A 19,110-nucleotide genomic window follows, 5' to 3' on the forward strand; every position below is an offset into this window, starting at 1 on the left:
GAGGGTCTTCCTGTGACTTCCCAGCATGGGGTCCCAGCCCTCCAAGTCCCCCTGCTCGGTCCTGAGCCTCATCTCCATCCCTTAAAGGCTCCAGCAGCCCCTCAGAGCATACGTAAGTCCCCGCTCGAGGTTGTGCCCTTGCTGGCCTCCCCCGCCCGTGGTGTCTCTCCCTCTGGCCTCAGTTTCCCCCTCTGCAATAAATGTGACCCCCAGAATGATGTGGGTAAAGGGTCAAGTGGGGCTGGGCATGGTCGGTGGGGCCTTGCCATGTTCCCAGGGTGGGGAGGAAGCTACCATCTTGAAGGATGACAGGCCTATGGTGGGAGACACACGGGGTGTGGGGGTAGCCACAGAGGGGGGCCCTGATGCAGCCTGAGGCCTCAGGGGTGCTTCTCGGAAGAGATAACAGCTCGGAAGAGACCTGCGGAGGAGTGTGAAGGCCGAAGTTTCGTGGGGAAGGAGGAAGGGAGGGCTGGGTAGAAGGGATAGCGTGTTCCCATACCCCTTTGTGAGCCCGAGGGCCGTGAGTGGGGGCACCCACAGGGCAGCACAGGCGCTGGGGCTGCACCCTGGTGGGGTCAGCAGTTCCGAAGGCTGAGGTTAGGAATCTGGATTTTAACGATGTTGGTGGGAGCTACGGAATGTTTGAGAGCAGAGGAGGGACAGAGTCACGCGGCCACTCCCGGCCCCAGAGTGGCAGGTCAGGGCTGGATGAAGGCAGGGTCCTGAGATGGAGTCAGGAAGGGTCAAGATTCAGTCTAGGGTGGGGAGATCTGTTGCCGTGTGTTGGAGGAGGAAGCCACAGGGCGGCCAGCAGAGGATGGATGTACCTGGTCTGCGCACCCATGTTAAGAAAGGCCCGGAAGGGGCGCCTGGGTGGCTCAGTGGGTTATAGCCTCTGCCTTCTGCTCAGGTCATGATCCCAGAGTCCTGGGATCGAGCCCTGCATCAGGCTTTCTGCTCGGCGGGGAGCCTGCTTCCTCCTCTCTCTCTGCCTGCCGACTTGTGATCTCTCTCTGTCAAATAAATAAATAAAATCTTTAAAAAAAAAAAAAAAAAAAAGGAAAGAAAGAAAGAAAGGCCCAGAGGGCAGAAGCAGCCCAGTGCATCTTGGGAACCGCAAGAACCTATGGGAAGAGGCAGCGGGTGGGCCCAGGTTACATCCTTCAGGGCCCAGAACGCCGAGAGCACAGGAGCTGGGAGCCCTGGTGGGAATGAGTGGGGCAGGCAGGTGCAGATCTTAGCAGCTTGGGCTTCTGTAAGGAGCTGGTGGGGCGGACACAGGGCCAGGGGCAAGCCTGGTGGCCCAGGCACCTGGGAGGTTGACTGAGAGCTAGTCTCTGGCCTCAAATCTCAGCCTAGCCCCGTCTCCCCGCGCTGCCTGCCCCTCACCGGGCGGTTACCCCTCTTCAAGCTCAAGTCCTCATCTGTCTAGTGGAGGGACGCGTGGGGAGCAGAGAAGAGGGCTTAGCACGTGGCGGGGGCACCTGGCTGGCACGACCGTTTCCTCCCTCTGGGACTGGGCCTGGCTTCTTTCTCATCCACACCAGTGACCCTTGGGGACAGCACCCGATCCAAATCTATGGTTAATGAAAGGCGGATCCCTTGGCCGATGTTAGCCCATTCTTGGAAGGTTGGCAGGGCTGGCCCCGCCCGGCCCCACCCTGAGCCCTTTTCCTGTTTGAGGGGTGGGGGAGGGGACACTGAGGCCCCGAGAGGGAGGGGGGCTTGGCTGGAGCCACTTGGAGCCCACCAGTGACCACAGAGCTGAAGGTCAGACCCTCCTGGACACTTTGGGGACACAGTGATCCAGGAAGGCTGGAAGCCCGGGTCCTGCCCTTGAGGGTCTGCCTCGGAAAAGCCATTCCAGGCAGCAGGCCAGTCTGCAGGCCCAGGAGGGAGGGAGTGCGGAGGCGGGGGTCATGCAGGATCGGGGTTGGGGGTGCCCCCCCCCCATGCCCCACTGCCAGGGTCACCCGTTGTACCTTCCCCGGCCTGGGGCCGTGCCAGCCCGCTGAGGATTGGGTTGTGCATAGGAACCCTTGGGTACCCCCCTCCAGGATAGGACAGACTCTGAGGTGCAGGCAGGGAGAGGCACTGGGGTGTCCTCGAGCCTCAGGAGACGGCATCTCGTGCGGGTGACACAGAGCCTATTTGCCTCCCCGTCCTGGGTCATAATTGCCCCTTTATGCTCCCTGCTCCGCGTGGGTACACAAGGCTGGCTCCAGGATCTCGTGACCCACGCCCTGGCGACCAGCAAGCATGGGTATCTTTCCACCCCCTGTTACCAAGGCTCCGAGCCCCCAGAGGCTGCCCAGCAGTCTGTATTGGGCTCCGAAAGGGTCGTCCACTTTGCTGAGGTCACACAGAGGCTGGGGAAGGACACGGCCATGGGATGAAAAGTGGGCTCTGGGCCCAGGGTCCCACCCTGTCGGGGCCTGGGGCTCTTCTGTGAGCCTCAGTGTTGCGCTCTGTGAAAGGGAGCACCTGCCTCCGGCCGGCTGCCAAGAGCAGACGGATAGTTCTGCACCGGCCCCAGAGGAAGCTGGGTCACCGGTGGCCAGGTAGGGGGCGGGGGCGAGGGGCGGAGTCCCTCCCTGGCCCTCAGTTCCAGGCCCACAGGCCATTTTCCACCCTCCCTGAAGCCCAGACTCATTTACCACCCAGGTTATTCTCTGCGACTCCCACAGGGGACTGCTCCCCTGTCAGCAGCCACACCATCGTCTAGGAACTCAGGGATTGAGGCATCATGTGGCCCCAAGGCACCTGCCTCAGTTTCCTTTTCTTGGCAGTGGCAGGGGTAGTGGTAGTGGCCCAGGCTGCTTTGCTGCAAGTAGGGGCAGGGAGGGGGCTTGGCCAGGGCCAACCCAGGCACGTCCCTCCCAGCCCGGAGCTGCCAAGGGCTCCTTGACGCCGTGTGGGTCCAGCCCGTATCTACCTCTCTGCCCTGATCTCTCTTCTAGGGTCTCTGGGTTCTGCTTCTTGCCTTTCTTCATGCTGCTCCTTGTGTGGGGACACCCTTCCTGTTCCCATTCACCCTTTCGTCCCCAGCTAAATAATATCAAATCTGGGCAATGGGCCTAGCACGTGCAAAGGCCCTGGGGCAGGAAGAGTGAGGGTTGTGTGGTTGGAGCAGAGGGAGGGAGGGAAAGGCAGGGAGGGAATGGGGAAGATTGTGCAGGGTCTAGGGGGTCAGGGGAGGATGTGGGCTTTTACCCCAGGGAGGTGGGAGCCCTGGAGGGCTGTGGGCAGAGGAGGGCGGGACCTGACTCAGACACCTTCTGCCTTCAGGGGGAGGTCAGATCGTGGGGGCGATTGCAGGCGATGGTGCATTGGTCCCGATGGGCAACGGCGGGGCTGCACCCAGGTGGAGGTGGGAGAAGGGGCGGGAAATGGGACGGATCCGGGCAGAGCGGAGACCACTTGCCTTGGCCCTGGGTGGGAGACTCCACCCAGAGTCCTCCAGGGAGAGGGAGGGACAAGAGGATGGGGTGGAGGGGGGCACGGCCGCCAGCATGGCCAGTTCCTTGGGGAGGACAGGGTCCTGAGAGACCTCGGCACTTTTTCTCTTCCGTGCGGTGCACGGCCCTCTCCTCCGCCAGTCTGCCCCCACCTCTCGCCCCCGTTCCCATGGGATGGTCCAGGCCCCGACAGCCCCCAGCGCAGGGCCCCCCTCCTGCAGCAGGCTGGCGTGGCAGATTTGGAGAAGCCCACGCCCAGATCAGCCCCGTCCTGCCCAGACATCCAGAAGGCGTGGGCCCTGCGAGGCGGGGGCTCTGAGCCCCAGGGTAATTCAGGGCCGCTCTGTTCTGAAGGCAGCTGCCCCGGCTCTCTTGGGGTGTGGGGAGCGGGGGGGCTGTGGCTGGAGCAGGAGGTCACCTCTGTGCAGGTGGCCCCTTCCGAGGCCCGCATTCTGTGGGAGGACAATGAAGTCGAGCAGGAGGTCCCCTTCTTGGGGGTCCATGGTGGGCCTAGCGGTTCTGAGTGTGAGCTCCCCTGAGCTGCGGGCTTCCTTTGTGGCCTCAGTTTCCCCGGAGGCCCTCTGAGGGCCAGCCCAGCTGACCCAAGTGGTCTGGGCCAAAGCCCACTGCTCTGATGTGCCCCCCCAGACGTGTGTCCGTGGGTAGGGGCCAGCTGCCGTGGTCACCCTGGCGCCAATGGCCTGTGGGCTCCTTTTCCCATCTGGGGCCTCCACCTTCCTCTTGGGGCACGGTTGATGGAGTGAAGGGGCTGTGCCCTAGGCTTCTCTTTTCCACCTGCCTGGTTCCCAGCTGGTTACGTCTAAGTGTGTCCAGGATTGCAACTTGTGGGCTGTTGTCCTTAGACAAGGGGTCTGGCTTGAGCCCCTCTGTTTACAGTCTGGCTCACGCAGGCCACGCGTGCAGCCTCCACGGCCCATTTCCGTGGCCTGGCTCCGTGCCGCCTCCACGGCCACGGTCCCCATGGCCTGGCTGCGTGCACACATCTGAATCTGAGGTCCGTGAGTCCTGGTTACGCGTCTGCGCACCACAGACCTCTAATTGGCCTCCGTGGTTCTGTTTGCCTGTAGCCCAACCGGATGTGTGTGTCGTCTGCCCGACCGTGACCCTGTGCACGTATCTGGTCATGCTGTTTACCCGTGGCCTCTGCGTGGACCCACGTGTTCTCTGATCTGCCTGTGCTTGTGGTCTGACTATGTGCAGGTTGAGTCCTGCCCCTGCTGTAACCCTCTCTCTCCCTTCCCGGCCTCCCCACCCCCATCCCCGAGCCATGACCAGGCCGCCAGCAGCCCAGCCTCCTCCTGGGGCCTCTCTGGGGCTGGGCGAGGTGACCGCAGCTGGGTATTTTGGGAGCCAGAATCACAGGGGCCGCCCCATCATTATATGGCACCCATCCCTGTGGTCGTGGCCGGGGCCCGCCCGGGGCACGGCCTGGGATGGGTGTGGGGCTGACCAGGGCCGTGGAGGCCGCGTCTCTACCCGGCTCTGGCCACAGTGGAGACCGGGGAGGGGCTTTGGCCCCGGTGAGGAGGGAGTCTTCTATCCCACAAGAGTTTAGATGCTGGTGGGAGAAGCAGACGCAGAGTGATTAACATTCGCATGTAATTTGCAAACTGGGCTAAAGTGGGGAGGATGATGGCCTTACTCACGACTGAGGCTGTGGGATGTGGACTGGGGCGCGGGGGTGGGGGGCGGGAGCGCTACCGGAGGAAGTGACAACTGAGAGCCATCACAGGTGGTGGGGGCACAGCAGTCCCGGCAGAAGGCCCAGCAGGGGCAGAGGCCGGCAGGCAGGACTGAGCTCAGGCTGCCCAGCTACCCCTCCAGGAGAGGAGGAAGTGAGATCAGCAGGAGTGGCTTCCTCTGGGGGCAGCGGGAGCCACAGAGGCTTTGGAACAGGGCAGGGGGCAGGGCCTGACAGGTGTGTCGGGGGGCAGATCCGTCCGTGGGCTGAGCAAGGGCCGAGGTGGGGTGCAGAGACAGCCGGCAGCGGTCGCTGGAGCCTTGTCCTTCCAGAGGCCCAGCCCGGGAGGGTGGCAGCAGGTACTCAGGACCCTGGAGCTGGTGCCCAGTCCTGGTTGGGTGCTCGGTGGGGGTCTGAGGTCCCGACTCCCTCAGAGCGGAGGCTTACGTGCAGTCAGCCGTCAGCGGGTGGCTGGGGGCTGTCTCCGTCCACTGGGACTGCTGACCGAAATACCATAGGGGTGGCTTCCTGAGAGCAGACGTGGCTGTCTCTCGGGGGCTGGAGGCGGAAGTCCAAGATCAAGGTGCTCTAAGAGCTGGGGTCTGGTGAGGGCCGCTCCCTGCTTCCCAGCCGGCCCTCTTGTCGCCCTGTGTTCGTGAGGCAGAGGGGGTAAGGGAGCCCCGAGGCGTCTCTTTCACAAGTCACTGCGCCCATTCCTGAGGGTCGCACCCTTGTAGCCGAATCCCCTCCCGAAGGCCCAGGCTCCTAGCACTGTCCCAGGGAGGGTGGGACTCACTGCAGGGATGTGGGGGACACAGACCTTCAGCCCGAGCTCAGCCCTTTCCTTCTGCCCCATCATCGCCCTGCGAACCCCCCTCATTGTCCTGCAACCCTTTCCCCCCACCCCGTCCCTCTCCGATCCTCCCACTGCTGCCTCCATGAAGGCCCCCTGGATTGCTTCTCCTCTTTCCCCTCTCACTGTGCCTCCGTTGTCTCTGCAGACGCTGCCCCGTCTGACGCTCGGCTTGGCTCGAGGCCTCTTTGTGAGGGACGGGGGGGGGGCACCGTCCCCCTCTAGGGCGGAGGCCGGAGGCTGCAGGTGGCTACCAAGCATGGCGCCTGCCTGGGGCCCCGGCGTGGCATCTGTGGTTGGTCCCGTGGGCCTCCTCGTGGTCCTGCTGGTCGGAGGCTGCGCAGCGGAAGGTAAGAGTCTGGTGGTGCGGGACGTGTGGGCGTCCGAGTCCGTGTCTGGGAGTGTGAGTGCCTGTGTCCCACCTCCTCCCCAGGGCCCCAAGTGTGGCCACGCAGCGCCTGTGTGCCCCATGAAGGAGGCTGAGCGAAGTGCCTGCTGGGCGCCGGTCCTGGGAGGCTCAGAGGCCAATAATCATGATGGTATTAAAAGCAGTAATGGTAAAGACGATGATAGCCATTTCCCCAGCGTTAGCTCCGTACCACAGGCATGGCCAAGTACAGACTTGACCTCTTTCACCTCCCTCCAGCCAGATGGTTCCACCCACCCCCCCATTTTGCAGTGAAAGAAACTGAGGCTCAGAGGGATTTACTTGAAGCCACAGGGTTCACCTTCCCTTGCCCCACATAGAAACACCAGGCCTACAGGTGGCAGATACACAGGCAACCAAACCTTCCCAGGTGGAGCCAGGAGAGGCTTCTTGGGAAAGAGGGCATTGGAGCTGGGGCTTTGTGGCTGTGTAGGAGTTTGCTGGCGGAAAGGGCATTACCGAAGAAGGTGGTAGCCCACAGAAAGTCCTGGAGGTGAAGAAAGGGCTTAGTGTAGTTTGGGGTGGGCAAGGCTTTGTTTCTGAATGTAGCATGGAAAGGATGAGGGTCCCTTCCCTCATCCTGGTCCCGACACCAAGAACGAACTTACCACGGGGGGCCTGGAGGTGGTATCACTCAGGCCCATGGGGACACACAAGGTCAGGCCAGCAGGAAAGAAAGTGGCATCTGTAGTTAGTCTGGGTTTGAATCCTGGCTCTGCCTTCAACCTGCTGTGTGACCTTGAGCTAGTGACTCAACCTCTCTCAGCTGCCATTTCCGCCTTGACTGAATGAGACACAGAACAGATCCACACCTCAGCATTCCCGTGGCAAAGACACATGAGAATGCGGCCTGGCGCGTAGTAGGCGCACAATCCCATGCTCCCACGAGCCCAATAATTTCGACCACTGGACAAGAACACCAGAGACTCGCACACTTGCCTCAGCGATATGTGCCTTTTCCTGTTCTCGTGTTGTTTTTTTAGTGGATGCCTAACACATTCAGATCAGCCTGATGGGATAAATACGGGTCTCATCGTTCCCATTGTACAGATGGGGAAATTGAGCCATGGCGAGGTTTCATGACAGCCAGGAAGTAGCCACAAGCCGCAGCTGGGCTGGGAACTGTCTGGTCACTTTGTAGGGCCCGTGCGTTCCTGGGCTCTGTTCCCCACAGTGGGAACAGCAAGTCGAAGACCACAAGCATTTTAGCATTTTGTTCATTCATTTAAGGCAGGGTCAGGTTGTTCCTGGGGGCAGGGCATCCCAGGCACTGTGTGTTGGGGGGCGTCAAGCAGCATTCCTGACCCCCCCATTCCATGCCAGGAACACCCCCAGTCCTGACGACCGTGACCACAGACGTCTGTAGGCAGTGTCTCACTACCCATCCCCGCCTCCACCGCCCTGGGTGAAAATCACTGGTTTAACTTACACTGGTTGAACAAATAATAAGTTTACTTCTTTGATGCTTGCTCCAGGGATAATTACTGGCCTTGGAGAAACTGAGGCTGCCAGAGCCGGAAGCCTACTGTGGTTGAGGGAGGCTGCGGGATTTGGAGACTGCCCTGGCCTGGGTTTAAATCCTGGCTCTGTTGTGTGACCATGCGACCTGTGGTCTCATTCATTCAGTGTGTCTTTAATAAGGACCTACTGTGTGCCAGGCGCTGGTTTAGCCACTGGAGACGAAACAGACATCCCACCCCTTTACGGAGCTCATAATCTTGCAAGGGAGAAGCACTAAGTGTGTTGGATGGCGGACATGCTGGGGATGTGGGTGTGAGGTGAGGGTTGGGGGCTGCATCTTAACGGCGCGGGAGAACATGAAGGAAGGTCTCAGTGAGGTGGCCTCTGAGCAGAGACCTAAAGGAGCTGAGAAGTGCACCCTATGCATGTGTGGGGGAAACTTCCAAGCAGAGAGAGCAGTATGTGCAAAGGGCCTGGGGCAGGACCCGGGGTGTTGGAAGAACAGCCAGGGGGCCCATGTGGCTGGAGCAGAGAGGATGAGGGGGAGAGAGGGAGGAGGAAGGGGTAGGGAGGGGCCAGAGCAGGTCTTGCAGGGCCTGGGGGGGCTTCAGAGGAGGCTTGGGCTTCTATTCCCCAGAGGTGGGAGCCCTAGTGGGGCAGTAGGCCAAGGAGGGTAGAACAGAGATTTACCTGCTCACCAGCGCCCTCTGGTGGTCATTGTGAGGAGCATTGTCAGTTGTGGGTTGTTGGTGGTACTGCCAGGGGGTTGAGGGCCTGAGCTGGGGGAGCAGGGCGGGAGGTGAAGACGCTGGTTCAGGCAAGCAGTGAGAGGAAGGTGACCCAGGATATTAGCACCTGCTGTGCATCGGAAGCAGGTCCTGTGGGTGTCCCCTCAGCCCAGGCATTGTTACTGTGTTACTTTAGGTGTCCTGTACTGCCCTACACTCAAGCCCAGGTCTGCATCTCCAAGGCCGAGGCATCTTGCCTCCAGGGGCGGGTCTGTGTCACAGGAGCTCCGTCCTCTGGGACCCACCGTGGTTTGCGCAGCCAGCTTCAGGGAATGGCCCAGGCCCCTGGGGAGCCACGGAGGGTCGGGGCCGTCAGGCCACAGAGAGCCCACGTGGGCAGCCGAAACCAGCAGCCAATGCCAAGAGGAGCGACTGCTGCTCTAGAAAGGGCCTCAGGTCCCATGGGGCCTTCCCAGGATGCTGTGGGGCTGGCCCAGGCAGGATTGTAGGGGACAGGCAGGTGGGTGGGTCTTCCGCGCCGGCTTTGGATTCTCCTCTCTAGAGTCCGGAGTGGAAAACAGAGTTCGGGCTCTCTCCCAGCCTCTGTGCTGGGGGTGTCACCGCTCTGAGTGAAGACAGGGGGACACCTGGGATATGCTGCCAGGAATGAGGACCCACAACCCTATTTATCAAACGTGTCCTTGCTGGGGTAGGTCCCTGGTTTAGACCCCCGGTGGAATAATCCCAGCTCCCGTCCACCACGGACTGAGTGACCCTGTGCACGTCTCTCATCTTCCCTGATCCCCAGTTTTGCTTCTCTGTGTCCCGGGTACAAGACCAGCGCTGAGTGCCACCCGGCCCAGGACCCCACTGTGGCTGCCATACCCCAGGGCATATCTGTCTTGTGTCGGGGCCCCTTTGCCAAAAAGAGGAGGGGAGGGTTCATCCAACGGAGAGAATCCAAGCGTCTATAGGAAATTTTCTAATCGGGGTGCAGTGAGCGGATAGGGCTCTTCTAGGCTCTCTGTGACCCCAGAGCCTCCTGGAGATGGGCTGAGAGGGGGGAGCGAGTGGGCTGTTACATGGGGTCCAGTGTTCAGTGGCCGTCACGGGTCACCAGAGAGGTGACCACCGGATCAGTGGCGTCCCAGAGACCCCATGCCCACCCCATGCCCACCAGGGATAACAAGCAGTTTCGGCACACCATGCCCAAGGCTGTGATGGGGGCTGTCAGAGGAGCTCCTGACCCAGCCTGCGGTAATCTGAGAAGGCTCCCTGGGGGAGGTGCTGGCCTAGCTGAGGTAGAAGCTGCCAGATGAAGGGAGGAGAAAGAACAGCAGGGGCTCCCTGCTCTTGTCCCCCCTCCACGCCCCCCGCCCCCCCCCCGCCGCCCCCCCCCCCCCCCCCCCCGTGCTGGGGGTGTGTCCCAGCTCGGAGTCATAAACAGGCAGCTGGATGCCTCCTGGAGCTCACTTCTGCCCTTCCTTCCAGGGGCTCCCAAGAGAGGATTTCCCCCAAGTAAGATTCCTGACCCGGCCACAGTGACTTTCCTCTGTGACTTCAGCTGGGGACACGCAGGGCCCCAGTCACCATTCCTGAGGCTTGGAGGAGGAGCCACCAGGGCAGGCAGAGCCCAGGGCTCAGCAAAACATCCTCATCAGGCTGGAGCCCTGGAGGCGATGGGAACCCAAGACTCGCGCCAGAAAGCGAGTGGACAGAAAGACCCAGGTCCAAATGCGGGCGCTGTCCCCCTGGGCAGGGTGGCCTCACGCAAGCTTCTCCACCTGGAGTCCGCGCGTGGTTCACCACCACGGCTTCGCAGGGGTGCCGAGGCGCTGTCTGAGGCCGCACATGCCTGCGCGCAGGGCCTGTGGATTTTGGAAGACAGGGATCGCCCGTAAAGCCGCGCGCGGTCGCATCAGTGGGAGCGCAGCCTCAAGGAAGGGAGGGGAGGCCGCCCAGGCCGCCGGGATGGGCACCCCGTTTTGTTCAAAGAATGATTTGAAGAAATAATTTCCGTTTATCTTTAAACAGCTGTAAATCTCAAAAAGGTACCAAGCAGGAAGCCTCTCTCCCCCTCCCGGTGTCTAGCCACCTGGTTTCTCTCCTGGGGCAGCCTTCATGAGTGCGCATGCGCGCACGCGCACTCCAGCCCCGCCCCCCCCCCCAGGTTTTCTGCCCACCCTCTTGAGTTTTCTTTTAGTGCAAATAGTAACATCCGCTGCACTCTCAGACCCTCGCTGTTGAGGTCTTGCTGTTCTGCCCTAGGAGTTAGGAAAGCCCCCTCGCCCCTTGGTGCTGCCCAGCGTCCCACTTCGGGGCGGCCCCGAGGACACGTAGTCTGTTCCCTTTTGTCGGATAGCGAGGTGGCTTCCCGGAGGGCCTCGCCAACCCACCGCAGCCCTTGAATCTGTCGCTCAAAAAACCTCAGGAGTCGCTGAGTTCCCTTCCTGCGCTCCGCTGTAGCAATCCCAACAGCAAAGTGGCGAGGCAGAGTCCCGCGGTTACCGTGCAGTCAGAACGGAGAATGCGACGGGAAGTACTTTCACAGGATGCAGTGGCCTGTCCACCCGCGGGGCGTGGAGGCTGCTGGGGGTTAAAGACCCCGCAGGCCGCACTGGAGACTCCCCGGGAGAGAGTTCATACATCAGATCTCCTGGAGGGGCCAGGAATGTGGCCTACGGAGCCAGACGGGTTCAAATCCCTGCTGGGCCGGTGGTGGCTGTGTGTGTCCAAGCGAAGGCCTTGCTCATCGTCCTCAAAGCTAAGTCTTACTGAACTACACCGCTGCATACACTAGGCGCTCAGCAAGCACTTGCTCTCCTGGTTGTTAGCATCTTATGCCTCGGAAACCGGATCAGCCTTTCTGAGCTCCTGCTTCTAGTGCTGGCCGGTGTCTGGACGCTTCCCACGGATTGAGAGGCTGGAGCCCTGGGTTCCAGTGCCAGCTGTGTCCTCACATCCCTTGGTCATCCCTTGCTTCCCCGTTGGATGCCTCGGTTTCCCCACGTGCCCCACCAGGGGATTATCTCCTTGCAAGTCTTTTTCAGGCCAGGGAACCTCCAGGGTTGGCTGGGCACCCCACACAGGACTTCCAGGTGCTAAATCTGAGGACCCCAGAGTCTTGGGGGAGGGCTCCCCCTCCACCATCCTCCGTGGCCCACGTGAGGTTGGAAGTAAATGTGAGCGTGTGTGGCTGTGAGCTCTGGGGTGCGCGTGAGGAGGGAGGGCGGGTTTGCATGGCCCCGTGGGCTCCTGGGCTCATGCCTGGGCCCACCAGACCTTTCCTCCTCCTCCTCTGTCTCCAGAGCCCCCCAGGTTCATCAAAGAACCCAAGGACCAGATTGGTGTGTCAGGGGGTGTGGCCTCCTTCGTGTGTCAGGCCACGGGCGACCCCAAGCCACGGGTGACCTGGAACAAGAAAGGCAAGAAGGTCAATTCCCAGCGCTTTGAGGTGAGTCGGGGCTGAGGAGGGACAGTCTGGGGCGGGCGCCCTCTCCCAAGGCGGCGCCCCAGTGGCTCAGCCATGCTCAGACACGGGTGTCCCACATACATCTCCCAGATGTAACACGGGCAGCCAGGCCGGGCAGCCACCCTCTGTGGCCTCCGGCAGCGCTCCCCGCTTCCCGGCCAGGCCCCCGTCTGCCTGCTGAGTGAGGGCCCGGCCAGGCTGGCTTCCGTTGCCGGCTGAGTACTATGTGGCCTTGAGCAAGGCTACGCTCTCTCTTTCCCATCTCGCACACGGAGCCTCACGCACCACCCTGTAACACACACACAATCAGACGCACACGCTTCTGCAGCCGACAGGCCTCGTCCCGCCTGCCACACCCACCGGCCTGTGCTCCTCACACACCCACGTACACGCAGGCCCTTCTGCTTGCGTAGACCCGGGCCCGGGTTCCGGTTTGCATGGGACGCCTGTGCGCAGGGACGGTCCAGCCCCCAGCTCCTCTGCCCGCCTCCCCGGAGACCTCAGCCTCCTCTTGTTCCCTCTCCCCCGCCCATGACAGACCATCGAGTTCGACCAGAGCGCGGGGGCCGTGCTGAGGATCCAGCCACTACGGACACCCCGGGATGAGAATGTGTATGAGTGCGTGGCCCAGAACTCCGTCGGGGAGGTCACGGTCCACGCCAAGCTCACTGTCCTCCGAGGTACTGGGCTCCTTCAGATGGGTGGGGGAGGAACCAGGCCCTGGGCTTTTGAATCATTGAAAATGTTGGATTTTCTCCTTGGGGAACCTTGATCTCGCTTCCCCAGCCTGTTACGCCCAGTGTGGCCCAGAGCCTGCCAGTGGGGATTTGTTGAGCTTTTACAGGAAAGAGCGGTGTTGAGGGACTAGTGTGATTCCCATTTATCATCTTAATCATGCTGCTCTGATTCCAAGAGACTGATCCACCTCAAACTGGTTCACATAAGAAAGAAAATTCATTGATCTCTGTAATGAGACTGCCCGTGGAGGCAGCAGCTTCAGGTTCGGCTAGATCCAGGAACTCACGCAGTGTTCTTAGGTCTCACCATCTCTCTGCCTCTGGGTTTGTTTTCTTCTGTAAGTGACTGTCCTCAGTGGGATGACCCCAGTAGCTCCAGGCTCCCAGGCCCCTACCCCAAAGAGAGGACCAGGTGGCCTGGGACGATGGCTCCCTGCCTGAGCTGGGTTAGATAGCCATCCATGAGCCAGTTACTGTGGCCGAAGGAACAAATGCTCCCATTGGCAGAGTCCTTCCTGGAGTCAGGGGTGTGTCAGCCCACAGGGACAGGATCAGCAAGGGGCGGGTCTGCCAAAGGGACAAAGGAGGAATAGATGTTGGACAGGCACAGACAGCTGCCCACCACCTCCCATGCATTCACCCAGATCCTTTGGGAACACTGCTGGGCTGCTGGCTAGCCCTGGGGGTGGGGGGCATCAGGAAATTGTGTTCTCCTTGTAAAACTGCACCCTTCAGACAGCCTCGTCACAGCCCCCGCCAACCCCCCACCGCTGCTCCCTCCGGCCTGCTCTGTGACAAGGGGGTGTGAGCCTCTCTAGCTCTGGGACCCTGGGCAAGTTAAGAAGGGAGCTGCGGCCCCTCACCTCCCTGACCTCCTGGGTGGGGAATAATGAAGCTCACCGCGAGGGGGCGCCACGTGGTCCAGGGAGGTGGCGCATGCGCGGGAGAGGCTGCGCCCCCCCACACCCCGCCCTCCCGCAGGGACCCAGCTCTTGGCTGACTTCAGCTCCCCAAGCATCACTGTCCATACTCCAAGTTTATGGGGGCGGCTGCCACCAGCCCTTCTGGGGCGCCCGGGCTGGCATGCTAAAGGCTCTCCAGGGCAACACAGCCTGGGTGGGCGGAACCTTGGCCCCCAGGGCACTTCTTCTTGGACCTGGGGTGCAGCCTGCGCGGGGTCCCTCCCTCCGAGCGCTCTGCGCATCCAGGCTGCTTAACAAGAGGCCCCATAGTTTCCTCCGCGTGGGTCCTGGAGCCTGTCCGGCTGCGGGGAGGAGAGGGGCAGGGAGCTTGCTCGCCCCGCCTCGCCTCTTCCCAGCAGATAGGCTTGCCCTGACCTTTCCCGGGCACAGACGGAACAGCCTGCCTCCCGCTCCCCCGTGCCAGCCTCCATTGTGAGCGCTCAGAGAGTTAAAAGGACATGCTGTGAATCTATTAACCGCCCAGTGGCTGGGAGTCTGGGAAAGAGCCGTCTGTGCTCCCTGCAATCACCCCCACCCCCGCCCCCATCAAGGCCTCCTTGGCTTTGCTCTGTTCTCTGGCCGCCTGGAGGACGTGGTGCTTGGGCTGGATGCCCAGCCCCGGGCCTTTGACCCAGGAGCGCCTGTCCTCCCGCGGCCCTGAGTCCCAGGGCTCTCCCTACCGTTGGCCCAGCTCTGGGCCCAGCTCTGCCTGCCTCCCTCCCCCGCCCTCTGATTGTGGACCCTGCTCACGCCTCCCTTGCTGTTGTTTTAATTAAACTCCGAGGAATCGGGCACAATGTGGTACACGATGAACATTTTTGTTTAATTAGGAGCTCTCGGTACCCAGGCCCCCCCCCACCGCTGGCTGCCACCCACGCGCGCAGTGGTGGGGCCCCCCGGGGCCGCAGGCACGCAGGGTAAGTGCTCACGTGTGAACTCGCGTGGGGCGTGGCCGCGTTCTGGGGTGAGCAGGCGCGCACATGCAGGCCTGGAGCGCGGAGAAGCCAGGCCCGGTTGTTCTGGCCTTAACCTCCAGTGACGTCATGGGTAGCCAATCAGAACCACCTGTGGGCTTCAGGCCTCAGGCCCAGGAAGGACAATCAGGGCCTGACCCACCTGGGACAGGGTCCAGCCCCTCCTCCTCAGACTTGAGTAGGTCCAGTCCCCAGATTGGGGGTGGGAGCTGCCCGAGCTGGTCCGGCCCAGCTTCCTCTGGGCTTAGCCAGGCCTGGGTATGAATCACAGCCTGTCGGTGTCTGGCTGTATGCGCTAGAGCCGCTGAAACTGAGCCTCAGTTTCCCCCTCTGTGAAACAGGTCCCATCTTGGAGGAGGGCATGGCAACTTGCCTGTAGAGTGCTGGGACTTGGGACCGGGACTTGGCCCTCCAAGCACCCCTCCCCCAATGGTGTGCCCGGAGTTCCGATCTCTCTCGCATGGTGGTCTCTCACCCACCTCTTCGTTAGTCCCCGAGTCCCGTGCCCCAGAGCACCCACCAAGCCCCCTGCTCCTTCTGGACCTCTGTGTGTCGTTTCCCCTGCACGCGGGTGAGCATCGTCTGGTCCAGAAGACAGCCAGCTTTTTCTGTAAAACACCAGGGAGGAAATGTGTTTGACTCCGCAGCCGAGTCTCTGTCCCAGCTTCTCAGCTCTGCCGTTGTAGCCGGAAAGCTGCTGTAGATGACGTGGACACAGGAACGTGGCCGTGTGCCAGTAAAACTTTATTGACAAAAACAAGCCAAGGGCCGGGTTTGGCCTCGGGACAGTAGTTTTTGACCCTTCATCTATACCGTCTTTCACTCTCAACCTGTCCACGTAGCAGTGTGTCTGGACTTTGTTTTGGTTCCCGTGGGTGGCCCAGCGTGTAGATGATGTGGCCCTGTTGATAGCTGGTTAAGTTGGTGCCAGCCCCATGCTGCTCCGAGCCACTCCACATTCCTCCTCTAGGGCACGGTGCATGGAAACCGTAGATGCGGAGCTGAGGGTCAGGGGTCTCTGGAGGGTGGCCACGGGGCACCCCGCCTCATAGGCTTTGTACCCCCCGCGTTCCTGCGTGTTCACCTTCAGTTTCACCAGCCCGCACTCATGATCAGTTTTGCTGTCACTTGGCCATCAGGATCGGGGTGGGAATCACATGGGTCTGCCAGGGCTGCTGTAACCGAGTCCAACCGTCTGGCAGCTTAAATGATATATTCTCTCCTGGTCCTGGGGGGCTGGAAGTCTGAGGCTGGGGTGTTGGCGGGGCCAGTCCCTCCTGGGGCCTCTCTCCTAGGCATGCGGGCAGCTGTCTTCTCCCCTGTCCCTCGGCTTGTCCCTCGGCACGTCTGTGTCCCCGTCTCCCCTCCTTGCAAGGACACCCGTCAGATTGGATTAGGACCCACCCCAGTGGCCTCATTGTAATTTAATCACCCCCTTTAAAGTCCCTGAGGTCCTGGGGTTCAGGCTTCAGTGTGAATTTGCTGGGGGAGGGGGGGCTCCTTTTGGCCTGTGATGGAGCCAGTGGGTGTTTACATTCGCACCAAGGAGCCTCGTCCCAGGGCCACAGTGGACCTAGGGGTATTCCAGATCAGAACAAAAGGCACCCGGAGTCAGGTGCTGGAGGGGGAGTGTGGGGGTGAGGGAGCAGGAAGCCCCCTGAGCCGCTTCCCTTCCCTGGCGTGACGCCAGCTCAATTAGGTCATGGAGTCTGGTGAGGTTCTCAGGCATGCCAGTGACCACGTTCCTGCCGGGCACCAGACACAAGGGGCATTTTCTCCTTCTGGTGGTCCTCCCACCCCCTTTACCACGGAGGGAAGCCAGACCCTGGCCAGCGCCTGGGGGCACTGAGGCCTGGAGGCGTGGGGACTCTGGTGGGTTAACAGCAACCGGAACTGAGCTTTTCATGCATTTATTGAGCGCCTACTGTATGCCAGGCCTGGCGTTGGGCCGTGGGGGTGTGGGGGTGACATAGGCACAACAGGATAGAGTTGGCCTCAGATATGCTGGGGTCCGGGAGGTGTATGGCTCCGCTGTATGCCAGCCTGAGGGCACCTGGGTGCAGAGACGGAGGCCGAGGGGGATGCAGGAGGGAGCTTGACCTCTCTGAGGAGCAGTGAGGTGTGTGTGGCTGGACAGAGAGATGTGAAGGTGGCTCGGAACGGGGCCGCCGAGGCTGGTGGGGCAGTGTGGGCCAGGATCTGGGCCCCCCCAGGAGGTGAGGACCGTACTGGAAAGGCATACGACACAAGCGTAGTGGGCTTCCGTTTACGGATGTCTGTATTTGCTTCTTGTTTTTTTAAAATGGGGTGAGGGGCAGAGGGCGCGGGAGAGCGAGAATCTCAAGCAGACGCCCCACAAGGGGCTTGATCCCACGGCCCTGAGATCATGACTTGATATCGGGAGGTGGACTCTTCACTGACTCGGCCCCGCCCCCCTCCCCGGCGCCTGAGTTTATGTTTTTAAAACGAGCTCTGGATGCTCTAAAGGACCCAGCATCTTCTCTGCCGGGCAAGTTTTTCCTGTGTCACTGCTGTCACGGGCTGGATCACTCTCGGGTAGGGGGGTGTCCTGGACATTATGGGGTGTGGAGTGACATTCTAGGGCCCCACCCCAAGTGTGACCTTCAGAATCCCCCGCACCCCAGACCTCTCCAGTCATCCCCTTGGTGGCGGAGTGGCCCCGAGCCAGAAGCTGCAGACTGGCCCTGTGCACTCTGTCCCCTGCCCCCCTCCCCCATTGCCCCTGGCACTGCCTCCCAGGGGACCCATCCCCCACGTGGCAAGCGGCCACAGAAGCTGCCCCATCGAGGCAGGGGCTGAACTTGGGTCCCCTGCCCCCTGGCAGTGTCGGCCACGTGGCAACCGGCCCCCTGCCCTGTTCTTCCCCCGTCTCCACCCTCAGAGGACCAACTGCCCCCTGGATTCCCCAACATCGACATGGGCCCCCAGCTGAAGGTGGTGGAGCGGACGCGCACGGCTACCATGCTCTGTGCCGCCAGCGGCAACCCCGACCCCGAGATCACCTGGTTCAAGGACTTCCTGCCTGTGGACCCCAGTGCCAGCAACGGGCGCATAAAGCAGTTGCGATCAGGTGAGCGCAGGGGGCTGGGAGGGTGCGGCCTCGGGGGGTGGCGGGGGAGGGCGGCGGCCTAACGGGAGACAGAAAGGCAGAGGAGACGTGTAGCCACGAGGAGGGGGTTAGGGTGGGGAGATTGTCTTCAGAGCTGAGCCAGCAGGGATATAATGGAGCACGGACAGGCAGGGGTAATGGGGAGCTACAGCAGATAATAGGAGGGGAGTGTGTCCGTGCCGAGTGGGGTGATAACCGACCCCAGTGTGCACAGTGATAGGCAGCTACAGACACCACAGGGGCAGAGTGTCTTCAGTCCCCAAGCAGCACAGTCCTAAGGAGGCACAGATGTTCCAAGTGATGGAAAGCCCCAGCAGTGGTGACACGGTGTGGTCCAGACAGGCAGAGGCAAGGGGGGCCGTGGGGAGTGGCAAGGGAGCCTAACCACTGGGTATGTGATGGGACACAGACAGGCAAGATAGTGGGGAGGCATGGAGGGTTGCAGAGGGAGAGTGTCTTCTCTCCTGAGCCGTGGGCCTGTCCAGTGAGGATGTGGTGGGGCCCTGACAGGCCAGGGGAGAGGAGAGATGTCTAAGGCAAAGGCAAGAGAGAATTTGCAGTGAGAATCTCCAGAGGCGGCGGGAGGCCTTAGGTAAGGTAGCGGGGAGCCATAGAGAGCTGCGGGGCGAGAGTGTCTCTGAGACTGTCGGGCACAGGGAGGCAGTCCAGCTTGTGTGTCCAGGTCCCGGTCGGGTCGGAAGAGCACAAGGCCTTGGTCACCTTTGGGATGGGTGCTTTCATGGTTGTGTCTCAGTGTAATGCCCGCGTGCCCCTTCTGTGAGTCTGTCCGTCTGTCGGGGGGCGGGTGCTGTGTGTATATTGTGGTGTCAGTTGTCGCACTACCTCGTGACGAGTCCACGTGTCTGTGTCTGGGCTCCCGGTGCCGGCAGCCTGACCTTCCCGCGGGAGGCCCATGCAGGCCCTGCCACCTGCCTGTGGGTTCGCCTTCTCCCTCCTGCACTCGCACCCACGTTACTGTCCCTCCCAGCCATGCCCCCCGTCCCCACGTGTGCAGACACGTGGTAGGGACGTGCCCACATGCCCTCCTGGGTGTTTCCGTCCGCTGCGATTACACATGTTGGGGTATACCACTTTGCTTTCTCCTCCCCACCCTTCCTCTGAGGACAGCCCCTTGCCCTGGAGCCAGCCCTGCCTGAAGGCCTCCCGGTGGTTCTTCGCACCCCCGTTTATTGCCGGGTCCCA

The 19,110-nt window shown here is 61.5% G+C and overlaps 1 protein-coding gene across 17 annotated transcripts in view; it reads left to right on the forward strand.

Moving 5' to 3' along the window:
* The window catches only part of PTPRS (protein tyrosine phosphatase receptor type S), a 94,153-nt gene that overhangs the window by 30,379 nt on the left and 44,664 nt on the right, over positions 1 to 19,110 (forward strand). For all 17 annotated transcript variants that reach the window (XM_082734848.1, XM_082734859.1, XM_082734849.1 and 14 more), the window contains exons 2-5: positions 6,165 to 6,366; positions 11,941 to 12,086; positions 12,643 to 12,784; positions 17,680 to 17,868. In XM_082734848.1, coding sequence (XP_082590974.1) covers positions 6,276 to 6,366; positions 11,941 to 12,086; positions 12,643 to 12,784; positions 17,680 to 17,868 — 568 coding nt within the window. In that variant the 5' untranslated portion in view covers positions 6,165 to 6,275. The remainder of the gene's footprint in view (positions 1 to 6,164; positions 6,367 to 11,940; positions 12,087 to 12,642; positions 12,785 to 17,679; positions 17,869 to 19,110) is intronic.

This window comes from Mustela nivalis, assembly GCF_964662115.1.
Source record: "Mustela nivalis genome assembly, chromosome: 1".
NCBI classification, from domain to species: domain Eukaryota; kingdom Metazoa; phylum Chordata; class Mammalia; order Carnivora; family Mustelidae; genus Mustela; species Mustela nivalis.